At 39.0% G+C, this 16,605-nt stretch overlaps 1 protein-coding gene across 2 annotated transcripts in view; it reads right to left on the bottom strand.

The window, feature by feature from the left end:
• The window catches only part of RNF128 (ring finger protein 128), a 1,151,289-nt gene that overhangs the window by 104,028 nt on the left and 1,030,656 nt on the right, over window positions 1-16,605 (bottom strand). For both annotated transcript variants that reach the window (XM_044057624.1, XM_044057623.1), the window contains exon 5: window positions 15,897-15,993. In XM_044057624.1, coding sequence (XP_043913559.1) covers window positions 15,897-15,993 — 97 coding nt within the window. The remainder of the gene's footprint in view (window positions 1-15,896; window positions 15,994-16,605) is intronic.

Genomic DNA, 16,605 nt, shown 5'->3' with positions numbered 1-16,605 from the left:
AGTAATGCCTCTGGGTATGGAAACTGGAAAAAAAAAAAAAAACAGCAGCATTAGACTAAATGGAAACTTTTCTTTCAAATTAGATTGGCTAGAAGTTGGAGCAACCTTCCTATGAAGATCAGGCTCTCAAGTCAGATGAAGATGCCTTTAGGCCTAGATCTTTGTGATATGGGCTTCTTATGAAGCTTTCACGTCAGATCACCACGCCCAAAAAGAAATGCATACAAATCAATTCACATGTCAGATCACCACGCCGAAAAAGGAATGCATACAAATCAAACATTTCCCTTGCCTTAGTACCTCTCTCACCTTAAATGTGAGCAGCAGTTCCAGAACACTAGTACCTCCTTCTCACCTTATATGTGAGCAGCAGTTCCAGAACACTAGTACCTCCTTCTCACCTTAAATGTGAGCAGCAGTTCCAGAACACTAGTACCTCCTTCTCACCTTAAATGTGAGCAGCAGTTCCAGAACACTAGTACCTCCTTCTCACCTTAAATGTGAGCAGCAGTTCCAGAACACTAGTACCTCCTCCTCACCTTAAATGTGAGCAGCAGTTCCAGAACACTAGTGCCTCCTTTGTGAAATTGCTTTACCCATTATAACCTATCAATTGGACACCACCAATAATAAAGTACTACAGTTCAGTTATACTTACCCTCCCCCCTTACGGATGGGACTGCTTTACCAAAATGATCTAAATGGCTTAGAGAACTGCTACCAATGTGGTCCCATTGGTGTTACAGTATGAAGACTCTGTTCTCCCCCAAGGTCAATATCAGCAGCACTGAGACGGAATCTATAAGTTCATAGGTAACGTACTTACGACAGCTTCCTACTGTGGGCCATTTTAAGCCTGGTCAATTTCCCTTTTTGTGAATCGAAATAACCTATCCTATTTGGTTGTAGACTGGCCTTACCCATGCCATCATTAATAAGAGAATAACTGGGATCATATACCACAGATACTTTGAAGCAGACCCATACATGAGATAAAGTCTAGATATCCGCTCTACTGGTTTGGACACTACTGAGATACCAAACAATGTCTACATCTCAAAAGCTCGGTTATGGCCAGCATACTTGGTGTCCAAAGGAATGGTACACTTACACACACAAGATTTCAAGAACAGTTCAGATTCCAGATATGCCAAGTTGAACACATTAAGCTGAAAATGCTGCTCTCCAGAACAAAGTACAGGAGCTTCCCATTTGGTTTCTGGATGATGGTAAGCAACATCTACAAGACACAGCAGAGGTACAGCAAACAGATTGAAGAATGACCACACAATTTCATAAAATCCAAGTGAAAAACAATCAGTGGGACCCAGAATCAGATATTCCTCCAACTTCATGGGGACTTGGAACATGAAACAGAACCTCCATCCCTGGCCAAACAATATTTAGTGCCCCTTTGACACTCAGATATTAAGATTTCACCAGCAGCTTTTCAAAAACCAGTCCGGCATGTAATGTGGTACTGGAATAGCACAAGCAATTCTACATGTACCCTTTTCTGTAGCTTACAGAGCTCATCTGTTCCTAATAGATGACTTGGATGGGGTGAGCAACAAGAACCATCCTTGCAGCACAGTAACCTAACAGGAGATACTTAGGACAGCTGAGGGTCACAGCAGGCAAAACTGATTAGTAGCTTGGGCACGACTAAGATGGCAAGAAAGGTTGGTCAGCAAATACACATTCAGTCTGAGGGGAGGCATGCGGTGTACCAAAAGGCTGTCTGGTAAAGTACCTGGGAGCATGCACTTGCTTAACAGGAAGGTCTAGTGGCCAGGGATGATGGGGATAGCACCCCCCCCCCAGCCAGTGAGTAACACATCCCCCCAACCAGTGAGTGGGAATACGCCATCCCAAACATCCTGACCGGCAGTATGCCAGCAAAGGGAATAAGCAATCCTCATTTCCAGCTGAGGAACAAATGGGCTAAGTCCAGCTGGGGGAGGCTTAATAGTTAGAAGACATAGGGACAAAGGACAGAAAAAACTCCTAAAGCAACAGGCTTCATGAGAGAGGGGGCACGCACATCAGGATTACTCTCTTCCTTTCAAGAAAGCACTGGGATACTTCTGTATGGAGAATACTAAGAAATGACAGTCATCCCAGAGTGGATTTCATGAACCAGAGGATGTCTTCAAACAATGAAGTAAATCCTTAGAAGACAGAGATGGTAGGAAGCCTCACTGGCCATGGCAGCTTCAAGAACAGGGACCCCCTGGTGTGGTGGGCCAACTTGTTTGCCCTTACTTTTCTGGGGCACAGAAGCATGGGACATCCGTTAACCATCACCAGATATGACACAGACCAGACAAGTGTTTCTGCAAAGGAATGGGATTGGTTTACGGCCTAAAATCATATTGCATCTAACTGCATTTAACTACTGTCCTGCACCTGCTTTACAATGATCCTTTAGAGAATACAACTGGCAAACCAGCTTATAGACAAAGACAAACAGCAAAGAAAAATGTACAGAAGAGTCAGTGAGACAGCTGGCCATTGTTGGTGAAAAGCAAACTAAAGAAGTGGGGCCTTGAAGGATTCTGAGTTGATTCTAAACGACAAAAAATACACTGAACCCACAGACATCGCCAATATCCTGGCAGATAGGTTCAGTGCAAACTTCTCCACCCCCCCCCCAAAAGAGCAAGTATCTATCCCGGCAGAGAGCTGCCTCCCAAACATCTCAGATGCTCAGGTGAAGGCTGCCCTCTCCAAAGCAAAAAACACTGCTTCCATGGGACCAGATGGCGTCCCAGGTTGCGTCCTACATGAACTCCAAGAGGAACTAATCCCTCAAATAAAACAGCTATACAATCTCAGCCTCACTACAGGATATGTGCCCAAAGAATGGCGTACAGCAACAGTGGTCCCACTCCACAAAGGTGGAGCCTCTACGGACCCTGGAAACTATCGCCCCATAAGTCTGACTAGCTTAGTGTGCAAGGCTATGGAGAGGATCATCATGGAGCTCATAAACAAAGACATTGGGGACCTACAGACACTAGATCCTACCCAGTTCGGCTTTGTCAAGGGCAGATCCTGCCTTTTGAACCTGGTTGACGACTTTGAAACAGTCACCAAAGCCATAGATGAAGGGAAGGTAGTCCACACAGCCTATATGGACCTTGCAAAGGCATCTGACAATACACCCCACTCGGGCATCATAGATAAGCTATCCAGCTTAAATATAAACCCCTATGTCACAAGATGGGTCGCAAACTGGCTCAAAGACAGAAGCCACAGAGTGAGAGTTGCTGGAGCCATGTCAGACTCGAAACCGGTCACAAGTGGCATCCCACAGCGTTCTGTCCTGGGACCACTCTTGTTCGGTATATACTTTTCCGAGGTACAGGCAAACGTGGGAGGACTATGGCTCACCAAGTTCGCAGACGACTGCAAACTGGGCGCCATAATCAACTCTGCAGCTGACACAAACATCCTTCAAAAAGGTCTCACAGAGACAGATAACTGGTGCCAGCGCCATGGTTTAAAGCTAAATGCCAAAAAATGTATAGTCATACCCTTTTGCAAAAACAATGTGCCCACAAATTACCACACAGGCGGACACCCATTAAGTACAGAGAAAGTTATTAGGGACCTGGGGACCCAAGTTGATAGCAATCTCTCCTTTGAAAACCACATTGCTAAAGTGGTTAGAAAGACCTTCTACATAGCCCACCTCATCACAAAGGGTTTCACATCTAGATCAAGAGAGGTAATCGTGCCCCTTTATTCATCCCTCATCAGGCCCATCATAGAATACAATGCCCCTTTTGGGATGTACCTTACCCGACACCTGCAGCAATTAGAAAGACCCCAAAAGTATCTCACCAAGAGGATCAAGGGTCTCAAACAGATGCCATATGCTGCTCGGTTAAAAAAAAACTCCAGCTCTACTCAGTTGCATACCGCCTACTTCAAGGCGATCTATGCCTGACATACAAAGCTATATCAAATCCAGAATTAATGGACATGCTCCACCTCAGTAAATCTAAATTCCCTTAGAGCCACACGCTCGAGGGACTTGAACCTCAGCACAGAAATAAATAGAACTTGCTGGAGGGACAGGTTCATAACCCAGAGGCTCCCTTCGCTCTGGAATAGAATTCCAGTTCATGTGAGGCAGAGCACCTCACTGAATCTCTTCAAGAAGAATCTTGATAAGTGGATGGGGGATCGTAGGTTTGTCCCAGGGATTACTCACGTGTCACTATTAGACAGAGGCACAGTAAACTAAACCTTAAAAAGGGCACAGTATACTCAAATCAAGGGGTGGCGTAAGCCATACAGAATCGGGCTAGGCTTATAATTGCCCCAGGGCAGATAGCCTAGTATGAACCTATGAACCTATAAGTTTAAGCTCAGGAACATTCTGGGGACTCAAGATCAAAAGATATGTGAAACTTCATTGAAATATTATACATAAACATAAGGCCTTCAGAGAAATCTGACAAAGAAATACAAAAATATATATCCTGGGAGAAGCTGGAAGTAAGCAAACTGCCTATATCAAAACAGGGTGGCTTTGTCTCTGTACCCATTACTTATTAAGGCTTACTACAAAATCAAACCATTTTGGAACAGGTTATGCAATCTGTCAACATATTGGGTCTTGACAGATTATCTAGTTAACCAAAGATCCAGTCCTCAGGGTCAAAGACTGAGGATTTGTCCCAGAAAGTACTTAATGTGGCAAATGGAGTACAAGTCTCACTTCAAAGAGTGGGTGGCACTTTTACACTCAACTTATCACTCACTGACATAAGAAACTGGGCAATTCCATAGGCATAGAATTGCAGTCACCAAAATCACAAGCTGTCTTAAAATCGGAGCCTGACCAGGCAAGCTCCCAGTCGATTACCAAATACTTGTCATTCTCCTACATAGAAATCCCTAAGCAAGTTCTCAGGTGGCCTTTTGGTTAAGTTCCTGTTACTATTGTCAAGCTCCAGACACTTTATGGCCAGGAGCATCTTTAATGCTGGCAAGTAACAAGGTACGAGACCGAACACAAACTCCTAATCGGACTTTTCCCTCCTACTCCCACTACAACAAACCTCCTCTCCACACCTCCAGCCTCCATCTCAGAGGTATGCATGCATGATCACTTACCAGTCTAATAAACCCTGTCTTTAGTAACCTTGAGTATTTCTAGTGCATTAAATACTTAATTCAGTTCAACAATAGTAACAAGTGTACTTGATTATATTTTGCATTGCGACATTTACCACTATTAAGTTGAGCTTATCTATGCAGTTTATTTTTACTGCTCAACTCTATTTCCTTGTCCACTAGTATCTGCACTGCCAAATGGCCTGGGTCCTCCCAAATGGGAATCTTTACACCAGTGCACTTAAATCTTTTCCCATCTCTCTCTCTCCAGCTCCTTTTAGGAAATCAACTTAGCATCTGTCATAACACAACACCCAGTAGTTAATGAGCTAGGCCCACTAGATGCAGTCCCTTTTCAGAGGTGATCAGGGAGCACTTGTCCAATTAAGTGACTTACTTAAGGTCATACAGTAGGCAAATGAGGACCGAGGGAATCAAACCCTGTACCACAGGAACTACAGCTCACAACCTTAACCTTCTGCAGCAAATGCCAAAAATCAGACCAACTGGGATCTGGAACAATAAAAAAAAATAAAAATAAACAAACACATGTACTTTCTACTAAGCATTCAACTTTCCCCCCAAATACCAAGAAACTTTGCCTTAGTCTGTTGATGCTACTGACAGATTTTTTACGAACATAACAGTTTAACATTTAAGCCTATGTTACTAAAGCCTATATTAAACAGATTATATTACTAAAGCCTATATTAAACAGATTATTTTCTGTAGTTTCACAGTAATGGTTATACTCCATCTTAGCAAGGCTCATTATTCTACATAGCTCTCATCTCTTCAGTGAGGGGAGAAATTTTTACTTCGATTCTAATGGCCTTTGCCTTCAAATGAAGCATATGGGCAACTTCCATATGAAGGATGGACTTTCAAGGGGTTTTACTAAACAGTACTCATGTGAAATGCAAAGTACTGACCAATACTGTCCAGGTCATCCAAAAACTAATAAAACCCATAACCTGCTAAAATGGTATGCAATATAAAGACACAAAACGTTCACACAAACCTCCACCCAAACTGACAAAGGTGTGTAACATGACAATTATGCGTGCTACTGAAACATCTATTAAACATACTGTAACATAATCCTACCCTCTGCTGCTCAGCAGATGAAACCTTATTCCTATAGTGGTCTAAATGAAGGTTGTCCCTAGCAAGAATCCCATGCATGCAACAATCACACACTTAAAAAGGCTAGTTCAAGTTTTAGAGGACTGTTAAGAAAACCCTGTTTCAATTTAAAAGAAAGTGCAAGGGAATGAAGTTTATCTGTTAGTTTCAGAGGCATATGATTCAATATTGTATTTTTTGCTCCACCCAGCTTATTCAGATTATAAAAATTTCATAGTAGTCTTACCGTATTTTGCCTGCAGATGGCATGGACAATGTCACAAAACGTGTAACCACTCAACCAGCTACTAGGGCTTACCATTAGCATGCAAACACCAGCTACCAGGGCTTGCTGCCTGACAACCCTCGGTTTAGCTCTCAGAATCTTCCACTTTCCCAGGCTTCATTAGCAACTACAAGTACATAATAATGTAAATCCAAGAAAACAGTCGTGTCCAAACAGGCTGTGCTAACTTTTATTCCACAAAAACAGATAAAATGGTGATAAAAACAGCATTCATGAAGTCGATTTAAATACATTTAAACACAGCCACCAACCATCTCACTGCCCTCCTTTTCTTAAGGGCTGGTCTTAAAGGTATACATGTATTTAACATAGGTGGATGATTTGCTGCTAGCTCTATAATTTAGTGCAGTTCATTACACTCAGTGATAGTCACTGTGCCCCCCCCCCCCACCTTTTACTCATGCGTAATCTGTATAACCATACATTTAAAGGTGTGTGTTGGATTCTTAGAAGTATGCACATACAGAGCATTACGTTCATCTTTCTTTTACATTTTTTTTTGGCAAACAAGTCCTTAAGGAGAGGGAGAGAGAATTTTTATTAAGTACATAATAAACTATTTTTGGGGATGGGGAATACACAAAGACTCAATCTTAATCTTTAATACCAAGGCAGAAATAACTATAAAATGTCTATTGTTGGGTTTCAAAAAACTCCAAAATCTATTTATTACAGAAGCAATTGATTTCATATTATTAGCAACAGGAGCATTCAGCACACAACAGTTAAACTGTGGCACATTCACAACTTTGAAATCCAATGATAGATGGACTTTCGACTGCTTGCTGAGTAGAGGATACCTAAAAATAAGTTTTGCCACGTGGAAACAATATTTTGAATATTGTCTTGGTTCATATGCTGGTGCACCTGACAAGTGTTTGCTCCCCCTCAGAAATGGGCAACTCTGGCTACCTAAGCATTCTTTGGAACATTACTAAGGTCATACTTTGGACAATTTTAAATCCAACTCAAATTATGGCATGAGCAGTGGAGAGATTGTGGACCAGAAGGGGAAACCTAACAAGAGGCTGTTAGAAAACTTTTTACCAAAAGTTGGACTCTAACAAAGTGCATACCCATGGGTAAACATCTATTTAAGAGCAACATAGCCATACCTTAATGGAACAAGCAATCGCTGTATCAGTCAAGGAAAACAAATACTAATGTACTAAACTTCAGAATGCTAAAACGCAAGAAAAACAAGATCAGTACATGACTACATGTTACACAGCTCTAAAAGAGATAATAAAATCATTTTATAAGCATGTTAAGTCTGCTGCTCAAACAGCTAATATATCCTCAAAATGTGGGGAGAAAGTTTTCAACAATTGAAAAAACAGCTCAAGTGTTCTCTAAATCATCTTATAGCGACAATCAGACTAATACGGTGCTCTCGAGCTTTCCAGAGGTGCTGGTGGCTATTATCCATCTAGAAATACTACATGGGGTATTAAATTCTCCTATCCAAACTAAGGTTTATTCAGACAGTCAGGTTAAATGGTAACTTCACAAATTGATGGCTTCCTGTTGAACAGGTTTCAAACATATTTCACAGGTTAAATTCCCACAACCTTGAATAGCACTATCAGTGTCTCCCTCCTCACCACACAATCTTTAAAAGAGGTAATCTGAGCATCCCTAGTTTATTACAGACCAACCAGCTTATCAAACATTTTCTGAAAAAGTACTGAACATCTCATCCTAAAAATGATCCCAATAAACCTTGTACCAACAGTGAACTTAAACTAATGTAATTCCATACCTGGCCAGGTGTGTCATTCCGACAAACTTAGACAGTTGTGTCACCTGATGAAGATATTCCAGAAGATGTAGCCAAATTATTTGATTCAGTATCGCACACTGAAATCATATATGCCATTTAACCTTAATTATATATTCCTGTGTAATTAAGAAACTGGATTATTAACTGCACTGCCAACGTTAAAGGGATGCTATATCAACATCTAATTTTTAAAGGAAGTCTCCCAAGTATCATTATGGTGCCCAGTTTTTACTTAATATTTTCAATGTCCATGGTCTTCCAACATGCAGCATACACTGGTTAGCACATCCTCACAGATGACAAAGGCAGCACCTATGAGAGTGCAGAATAAATTAAACTTACAGGATGGTATGGATCGTGAGTGTACTTTAATAACCATTTACTGTTCAATGCCAAATATTCAATATTGTACCTTCACAGAAAAAAAAAATGAGTTATTGCATCTTGTAAATGGAATTGGGAACTACTGTCATTCAGAAACTTAGTTTTAGTAAGAATGTTCAAGACATAAGGAAAGATTGTACAGTAAAAACTACACTAACCACAGTAACCTTAAGAAGGCATGATGTATTACTGCAGGTTTACTAGGGAATACTTGACGCTGTCAAGGTAAAGTCAAACTGTGAAAATTCATTTCGGATGTCAAATACTGACTGTTCAAACTTGCCCCCTTCCGGACCCATGTTACCACTTCATCCTTTATTTGGGACAGTAGGGAGTTTCAGCAGTTGAAATAGTGTTCAGCTCATCGGTATTCAGCATTCAGACATTCAGGGAAAAGTTTCGCCCAACTTGACCTTGGCAGTATCAGGCATTCAATAGTAAATCATTGCTACTACCTCTGTACAGGTGTTTGCTACTTTGTAAATATAATCCAGAGCATTTTGCACAAATGGGTTATACATGCAGGTTATACATTTGATCTTCAATGTATTCAAAAATAATTAACAGGGAAATATTCTGAAAAGGCAGCTTTATATCAACTAGGTCACTTGAAATTGTACTCTGTACTACAGATTGAATGCTGATCTCCTAATGCTATGTACTACAGATTGAATGCTGATCTCCTAATGCTATGTACTACAGATTGAATGCGGATCCCCTAATGCTATGTACTACAGATTGAATGCAGATCTCCTAATGCTATGTACTACAGATTGAATGCGGATCTCCTAATGCTATGTACTACAGACTGAATGCTGATCTCCTAATGCTATGTACTACAGACTGAATGCAGATCTCCTAATGCCATGTACTACAGATTGAATGGGGATCTCCTAATGCTATGTACTACAGATTGAATGCGGATCTCCTAATGCTATGTACTACAGACTGAATGCGGATCTCCTAATGCTATGTACTACAGATTGAATGCTGATCTCCTAATGCTATGTACTACAGACTGAATGCAGATCTCCTAATGCTATGTACTAGACTGAATGCAGATCTCCTAATGCTATGTACTACAGACTAAATGCTGATCTCCTAATGCTATGTACTACAGATTGAATGCGGATCTCCTAATGCTATGTACTACAGATTGAATGCAGATCTCCTAATGCTATGTACTACAGATTGAATGCAGATCTCCTAATGCTATGTACTACAGACTGAATGCTGATCTCCTAATGCTATGTACTACAGATTGAATGCAGATCTCCTAATGCTATGTACTACAGATTGAATGCAGATCTCCTAATGCTATGTACTACAGATTGAATGCGGATCTCCTAATGCTATGTACTACAGATTGAATGCGGATCTCCTAATGCTATGTACTACAGATTGAATGCGGATCTCCTAATGCTATGTACTACAGATTGAATGCGGATCTCCTAATGCTATGTACTACAGATTGAATGCGGATCTCCTAATGCTATGTACTACAGATTGAATGCGGATCTCCTAATGCTATGTACTACAGATTGAATGCTGATCTCCTAATGCTATGTACTACAGATTGAATGCGGATCTCCTAATGCCATGTACTACAGATTGAATGCTGATCACCTAATGCCATGTACTACAGATTGAATGCTGATCACCTAATGCTATGTACTACAGATTGAATGCAGATCTCCTAATGCTATGTACTACAGACTGAATGCTGATCTCCTAATGCTATGTACTACAGATTGAATGCGGATCTCCTAATGCTATGTACTACAGATTGAATGCTGATCTCCTAATGCTATGTACTACAGATTGAATGCGGATCTCCTAATGCTATGTACTACAGATTGAATGCGGATCTCCTAATGCTATGTACTACAGATTGAATGCGGATCTCCTAATGCTATGTAATAAAAGTCTAAAAAGTGAAAAGCTCTAGAAACAACTGTGGGCATCAAATGAATCTTTCACATTTAAGACAGAGGACTTAAACTTGTGCCGAGGAATGTGTAGCTTCTAATTACTGAATCTCAAAGTCTGGTGACGTGCTGGCAAACCAGGAAAATGTGGAAGAAGTTGCAGTTTATTTATCTGTATGTGCAAGGTCCGGACTGAACAATAATGCGAGAGAAAGTATCCCTCCAGATTTGGATTATGGATGTTGTAGATGCAATCAAACTTGTGTGAATTAAGAATGCAAGCAAACAAATTAATGTACACTTCACAGAAGAACAGAAGTCAAGACAAGGATTTTGAATTGTCGTGTAACTAGTACGATTCCATTATACCTCTACAAAAGAGATCAACAGAAATTAAAAGCAGTTAAAATGGACAGTGAGATTGGTCAATACTGAACAGCTGGCAAGTACAAATAATTAATGATTAAATGGAATGACGTGCATAAAGGAAGGTTTGGACCATGTGGACTCTGTAGTGGACTGGATTTTCAAAGAAGCCACTAGGAATTACGACACCATGACAGATGTCTTTGGCTGAAAGAAATGTAGTAAAACCATGGGGGGGAGTTTGGTTGCTTGTAAAATGGTGTAAAAAGGAGGTACACTAGCACCAGTGGCATAAGCGGATAAATCAATGACTACAGCCCAGGTAACCAGAGTTTGACTAGCAGCAGCTCAGGTACTTAATAGCCCTGGGAGGCAGATGGGTGGGACAGATCTACCTGCACAAAGATGACCAAGAAGCTGGCATCAAGTTCACCAAGCCACTAATAGCATTCAGAGTATGTGTGGGGAAACGTACACTTGCAAGGGGAGGGCATTATGAGCCAGAGGTGCAGTTAAGCCATTTTGAAATGCTCTCACTGCCAGGCTGCCACCCAGAGCACACAGCACCCTCATGGCTGCCTGAACCACCACTCCATACTGCAAAACAGCTCTTTTCTTGACTCTGGGTGGAATCCATAGAGCTGAAGAATAAATGTGCTTTATCTCATCAAGGGAAGGGTTGATGGCTAGTAGGCACTGGTGCAAAAAGATTCAGCCAAAAGATCTACGTGGGAAGTTGTATGGTGCAGTTTGAACAGGACTTTTCTAAAAATACACTTATGCAAATATTTCAGTTTTTGAAAGTAATGAAAGAATATTTTCATAGGAAAATAGTGTAAATTAACATTCCCTTCAGAGTACAAAATATTCTCAGGTGTGTTACGTTTTTCACTAAACTTGTCATCAGTAATGGACTGGCGACCGATTCATAAAGATTCTGTTCAGTTGTCCTGTAAACATGAAACATGGATATGTGAAGAGGCGATTTGAAGTTCTGCTGATTACAGGTGTTAAACATTTTACCTTGGAACTGATGGAGACTGTTGGGAGCAGAAAGTGAACTTGGTTAACACTGCTGATTAAAGCATGGGCTTAGAAGTTTTTTGGTTTCAGAAGTAAACTGAGAAATGCTACAACAAAAACAGGGAGGAGGCTTGGTATATTAAATTTACTACTGAATGATTTACACTGCGTTTGTGAACTACTGGGCACATTTTCAGTTGTGAGAATTCTCTGAAGTGTTTGTACTGACTGTACTGCTCCAGAGACGCACAAAAAATGTATACATGAATACATATACTGTAAGTGTGTTAGTTCTTGTCAAACAGTATGCCAAACTGATGTGAAATATTGCAAAGTTCTTGTGAACAGATGTGTTATGCACACCGTAAATACAATTACTTCAAAATGCTGTAAAAAAAAACTCACGGTAGACAAATTCATGCTACATAACTTTGAGAGGGTTCCCACAGGAGTTTTAGCTGAAAACACATTGTTCAAAGTGGTGTGTGAATAGGAGAGCTGTGGGCTACCAGCCAAAGACGGTATCCCTCTCACTGAAGAGGAATGAGAGTAGTGAAGACAGTGGTCCTGAATGAAGGAGTTGCAGAAATATCAATATTTTGTGGAGTACTTTGAAAAAATGTAAACATGTTGTAAGTAATCCTCCAGGAGGAAACCACCTTTGGACTGTGTTGACAATTACATGAAAGTGCGTGCTTTTTTGTTTGGATCTTCCAATGAAGAAGTACTTAGTATTACTGAAAACAAACCAGGAACCAAGCCAACAGTAACAAATACCACAAATACATGATGCTCCTCCAAAAGTTTAATAAACAACAAGGCAGGATACTCCAAACACTGACCTAGGTTTCGTCCTGTGGACTTCTTCAGAGTGTGTGGAACCTGCTCAATATATATTACAACAATTACCCAATTAAAAACTAATTAAGGAATAAGAAACACACTGTTATGTACATAGTTAAAAAACACAATTAAAATCACTGTTAATTAACAGGAAGAAACTTAGTTAATAATTATTGTGCACACTGTAACTACTCTATATACACATGTGCACAATACAATAAGTATGAATTATACCTACAATAATGCTACATATAAAATTAATTATTAAAAACAAACTATATTCCATATACACTTGTAATTATGAAATATGATGCATATAAAAATGTGTATGTAATAACTATGCCTTAGGTGTAAACAATAAATATTATAGTAAAAATTGTAGTGAAAATTATAGTATAAGTTTATCCCATTATATTTTGTAGCCTTAAATAGAGTTTTATAGAAGTAAATTCATTTAGGCCCGGATAAAAATGGGCATTCAAAATCATCTGCCATTTTAACTCACATACATCAAGGTGAAATTCTGTTAGTCTACCTTGTGGGTCCTGAACTAGTTGTTCTATTATACAAAAGAAAAAATTATGCTCATTGTATTTCAAAATATGTCTTTCTAAAGCATTAGTGGGCTTTTTATGTTGAATGTCTAATAAATGCTCTTTAATTCTATCCCTAAATTTTCTACATGTCTTGCCCACATAAAATGCCATACATTGTTGGCATTTGGCAAGATACACAATATTTGTAGAACAATTAAATTTACCCCTAATCTTGATGTATGTGTTAACTATAATTTTACTACTTGTTGGCAATATAAAGGCACAAGTGGAACACATACCACATTTACTAGTACCTTTCTTAATATTTGTACTTGTGTAGGTGTTAACAGATGAATTTCCTCGCTCAAAGATCTGTTTTAGAGCTCTATCCTTGCGAAATACAAACTTCGGCTTATGGTTAGCAAAACCTTGAAAATCCTTAAGCCTCATAAATGATCTCCAGTTTTTATCTATAATTTGAACAATATTATCCGTGTCTGCATTAAATGCAAGTACAAACAGAATGTTTTCATCACGTGTGTTATACTTATTCTTATCATAGGAATTTAATAAAAATCGACTGTGTACTTCTAAGTATAGGCTGAATACATCCTCCAACCCTCTTGGATTGTATTTCCTTCCTTACATCTTCACAAAGGGATATGGGATATCCCCTATTTTTAAATAAACTAATCATAAACTCCACTTCTTTTTGAAAGTCTTCCTCCTCACTGACCATACGTGCTGCCCTAATTAATTGTCCCTTTATAATAGATTTTTTCTGATATTGCGGGTGCCAGCTGTCATAATGCAAATAAGAATTTGAAAATGTAGGTTTTCTAAAAATTTTTGATGAAATATACTTGTTATCTTTATTACAGCTTAAATTAACATCCAAATAACTAATATTTTCATTATTAATTTCATAAGTAAATTTTAGAAACCATACTGTATTGTTGATATATGCAATAAATGACTCTAAAATCTTACTATCACCCTGCCAAATAATAAAAATGTAGTCCAAAAAGCGAGTATATAATTTGATATACAACATATATTCACTATTAAAAACAAAATTCTTCTCCCAATATGCCATGATGTAATTGGCATATATGGGGGCACAAGCTGCCCCCATCGCAACACCTGTTTTGACAAAATTTATGTCCTTCAAAAAATTCACCTTGATGTATGTGAGTTAAAATGGCAGATGATTTTGAATGCCCATTTTTATCCGGGCCTAAATGAATTTACTTCTATAAAACCCTATTTAAGGCTACAAAATATAATGGGATAAACTTAAACTATAATTTTCACTACAATTTTTACTATAATATTTATTGTTTACACCTAAGGCATAGTTATTACATACTCATTTTTATATGTATCATTTCATAATTACAAGTGTATATGGAATATAGTTTGTTTTTAATAATTAATTTTATATGTAGCATTATTGTAGGTATAATTCATACTTATTGTATTGTGCACATATGTGTATATAGAGTAGTTACAGTGTGCACAATAATTATTAACTAAGTTTCTTCCTGTTAATTAACAGTGATTTTAATTGTGTTTTTTAACTATGTACATAACAGTGTGTTTCTTATTCCTTAATTAGTTTTTAATTGGGTAATTGTTGTAATATATATTGAGCAGGTTCCACACACTCTGAAGAAGTCCACAGGACGAAACCTAGGTCAGTGTTTGGAGTATCCTGCCTTGTTGTTTATTAAACTTTTGGAGGAGCATCGTGTATTCGTGGTATTTGTTACTTAGTATTACTTCCTTTGAGCTGTTAATCAGCTGCTTCCTACAGTCCAGAGTTGAATTCTCTCAGCCTCAAACTGCCTACTATGCTACTCTAGGCAAGTCACTTAACTAGACAGTGCTCTGGGGTAATTGAGAACACTAGGCTAGGCCTCCTTATTAGCTATTTTAGACCACACACCTATTAACGACCTACAAACCTGTCATATCACAAAGCAACCAAGTAAAAATATGGGACAATGGTAAAGGGATCTCCCGTCTTGTGTGGGAAGATTTAGAATGTGTAATGGGGGTGTTTCTCTACACTCATTATGTAAACAGAAAATCACACTTGGACCACATGGCAAAATAATGGACAGAAAATATCAGTGGTTGAGTAGGACTATAATATTAAGTTAAAAGGGAAATACTTGTTACACAAAAGAACAAACATGAATGGGAAAATTGAGGCGAGTGTTTTTAAAACAGTCATCAACATGAACTATCCAGTGAATATCTTGTTTTGGAAAGGTAGACAATTATGTTTCATTTATTTCCCCCTCACTTTTGCTTTGCCTTAAAGATCTAAATGTCTGCTTCATGTCTTAACATTGACTCAGATAAGTATATAATCTGATATCTAGGCAAGAGACACTACCTCTTGCCATAGTCTCAATACTCCCATATAATACAGGAGAGAGACTGATAAGCTAATGACCACTTACCTCAATTCCAAGCGCTTTCAGAATGTCGCATTTGCACATTGGACATGTTCTGTGTTCCAGCAGCCAGGGATCAATGCAAGCCTTGTGGAAAAAGTGGCTGTATGAAAAAAAAAAAAAAAAAAAAATACATGTCAACATATTCAATGAACACCTGGATCAGTAACACTGACAAAAGGATGACTGTGCAAGGACTGAAACAATAAAATACTCTGCTTACTGAAGACATTTTGTGCAATGAATTAAATATACTGTTAATTGTGGCAGTGAAACGACTGCATGGTGGCAACTGCCACAAAATAATCCCCTCCCACTCACCTAACAAAATGCACAAACTAAATACTGTATTGCTTCAACTTGTAATAGGGGAAAATATTGGCAAAAACATGGGGCCAAGTCCTAAATAAAGGAGAGAAAAAAATTGCCATTTAGATCACATCAATAAACCAAAAATTAAATTATGTGAAAATTAAAGTGGATGGAAATCAAACATCATAAAAAAACTATGCTTCGTGGCTCCATGGATGTTGCTTGAGGCAGGTTGGGGTGGAAAGAAATGAGCGGCTAATGACAGATCCAGCCTGGGGGAGAGTGGTGGCCTGACTCACTGCTTGGGCAGACATCTGCTAGAACGTAGGTGTATGGTTGTAGGTGTATGGTTGTATAGTCATTTATGTCACCATACTTACAAAGGGAGGAACGCAGTTAATTT

The sequence above is a fragment of the Protopterus annectens genome, chromosome 15.part0 (genome assembly GCF_019279795.1).
Source record: "Protopterus annectens isolate FY-2018-M chromosome 15.part0, PAN1.0, whole genome shotgun sequence".
Classification (NCBI taxonomy): domain Eukaryota; kingdom Metazoa; phylum Chordata; order Ceratodontiformes; family Protopteridae; genus Protopterus; species Protopterus annectens.
Note: the sequence above shows the minus strand (reverse complement) of the source record. Positions and strands in the feature narration are given on the sequence as shown.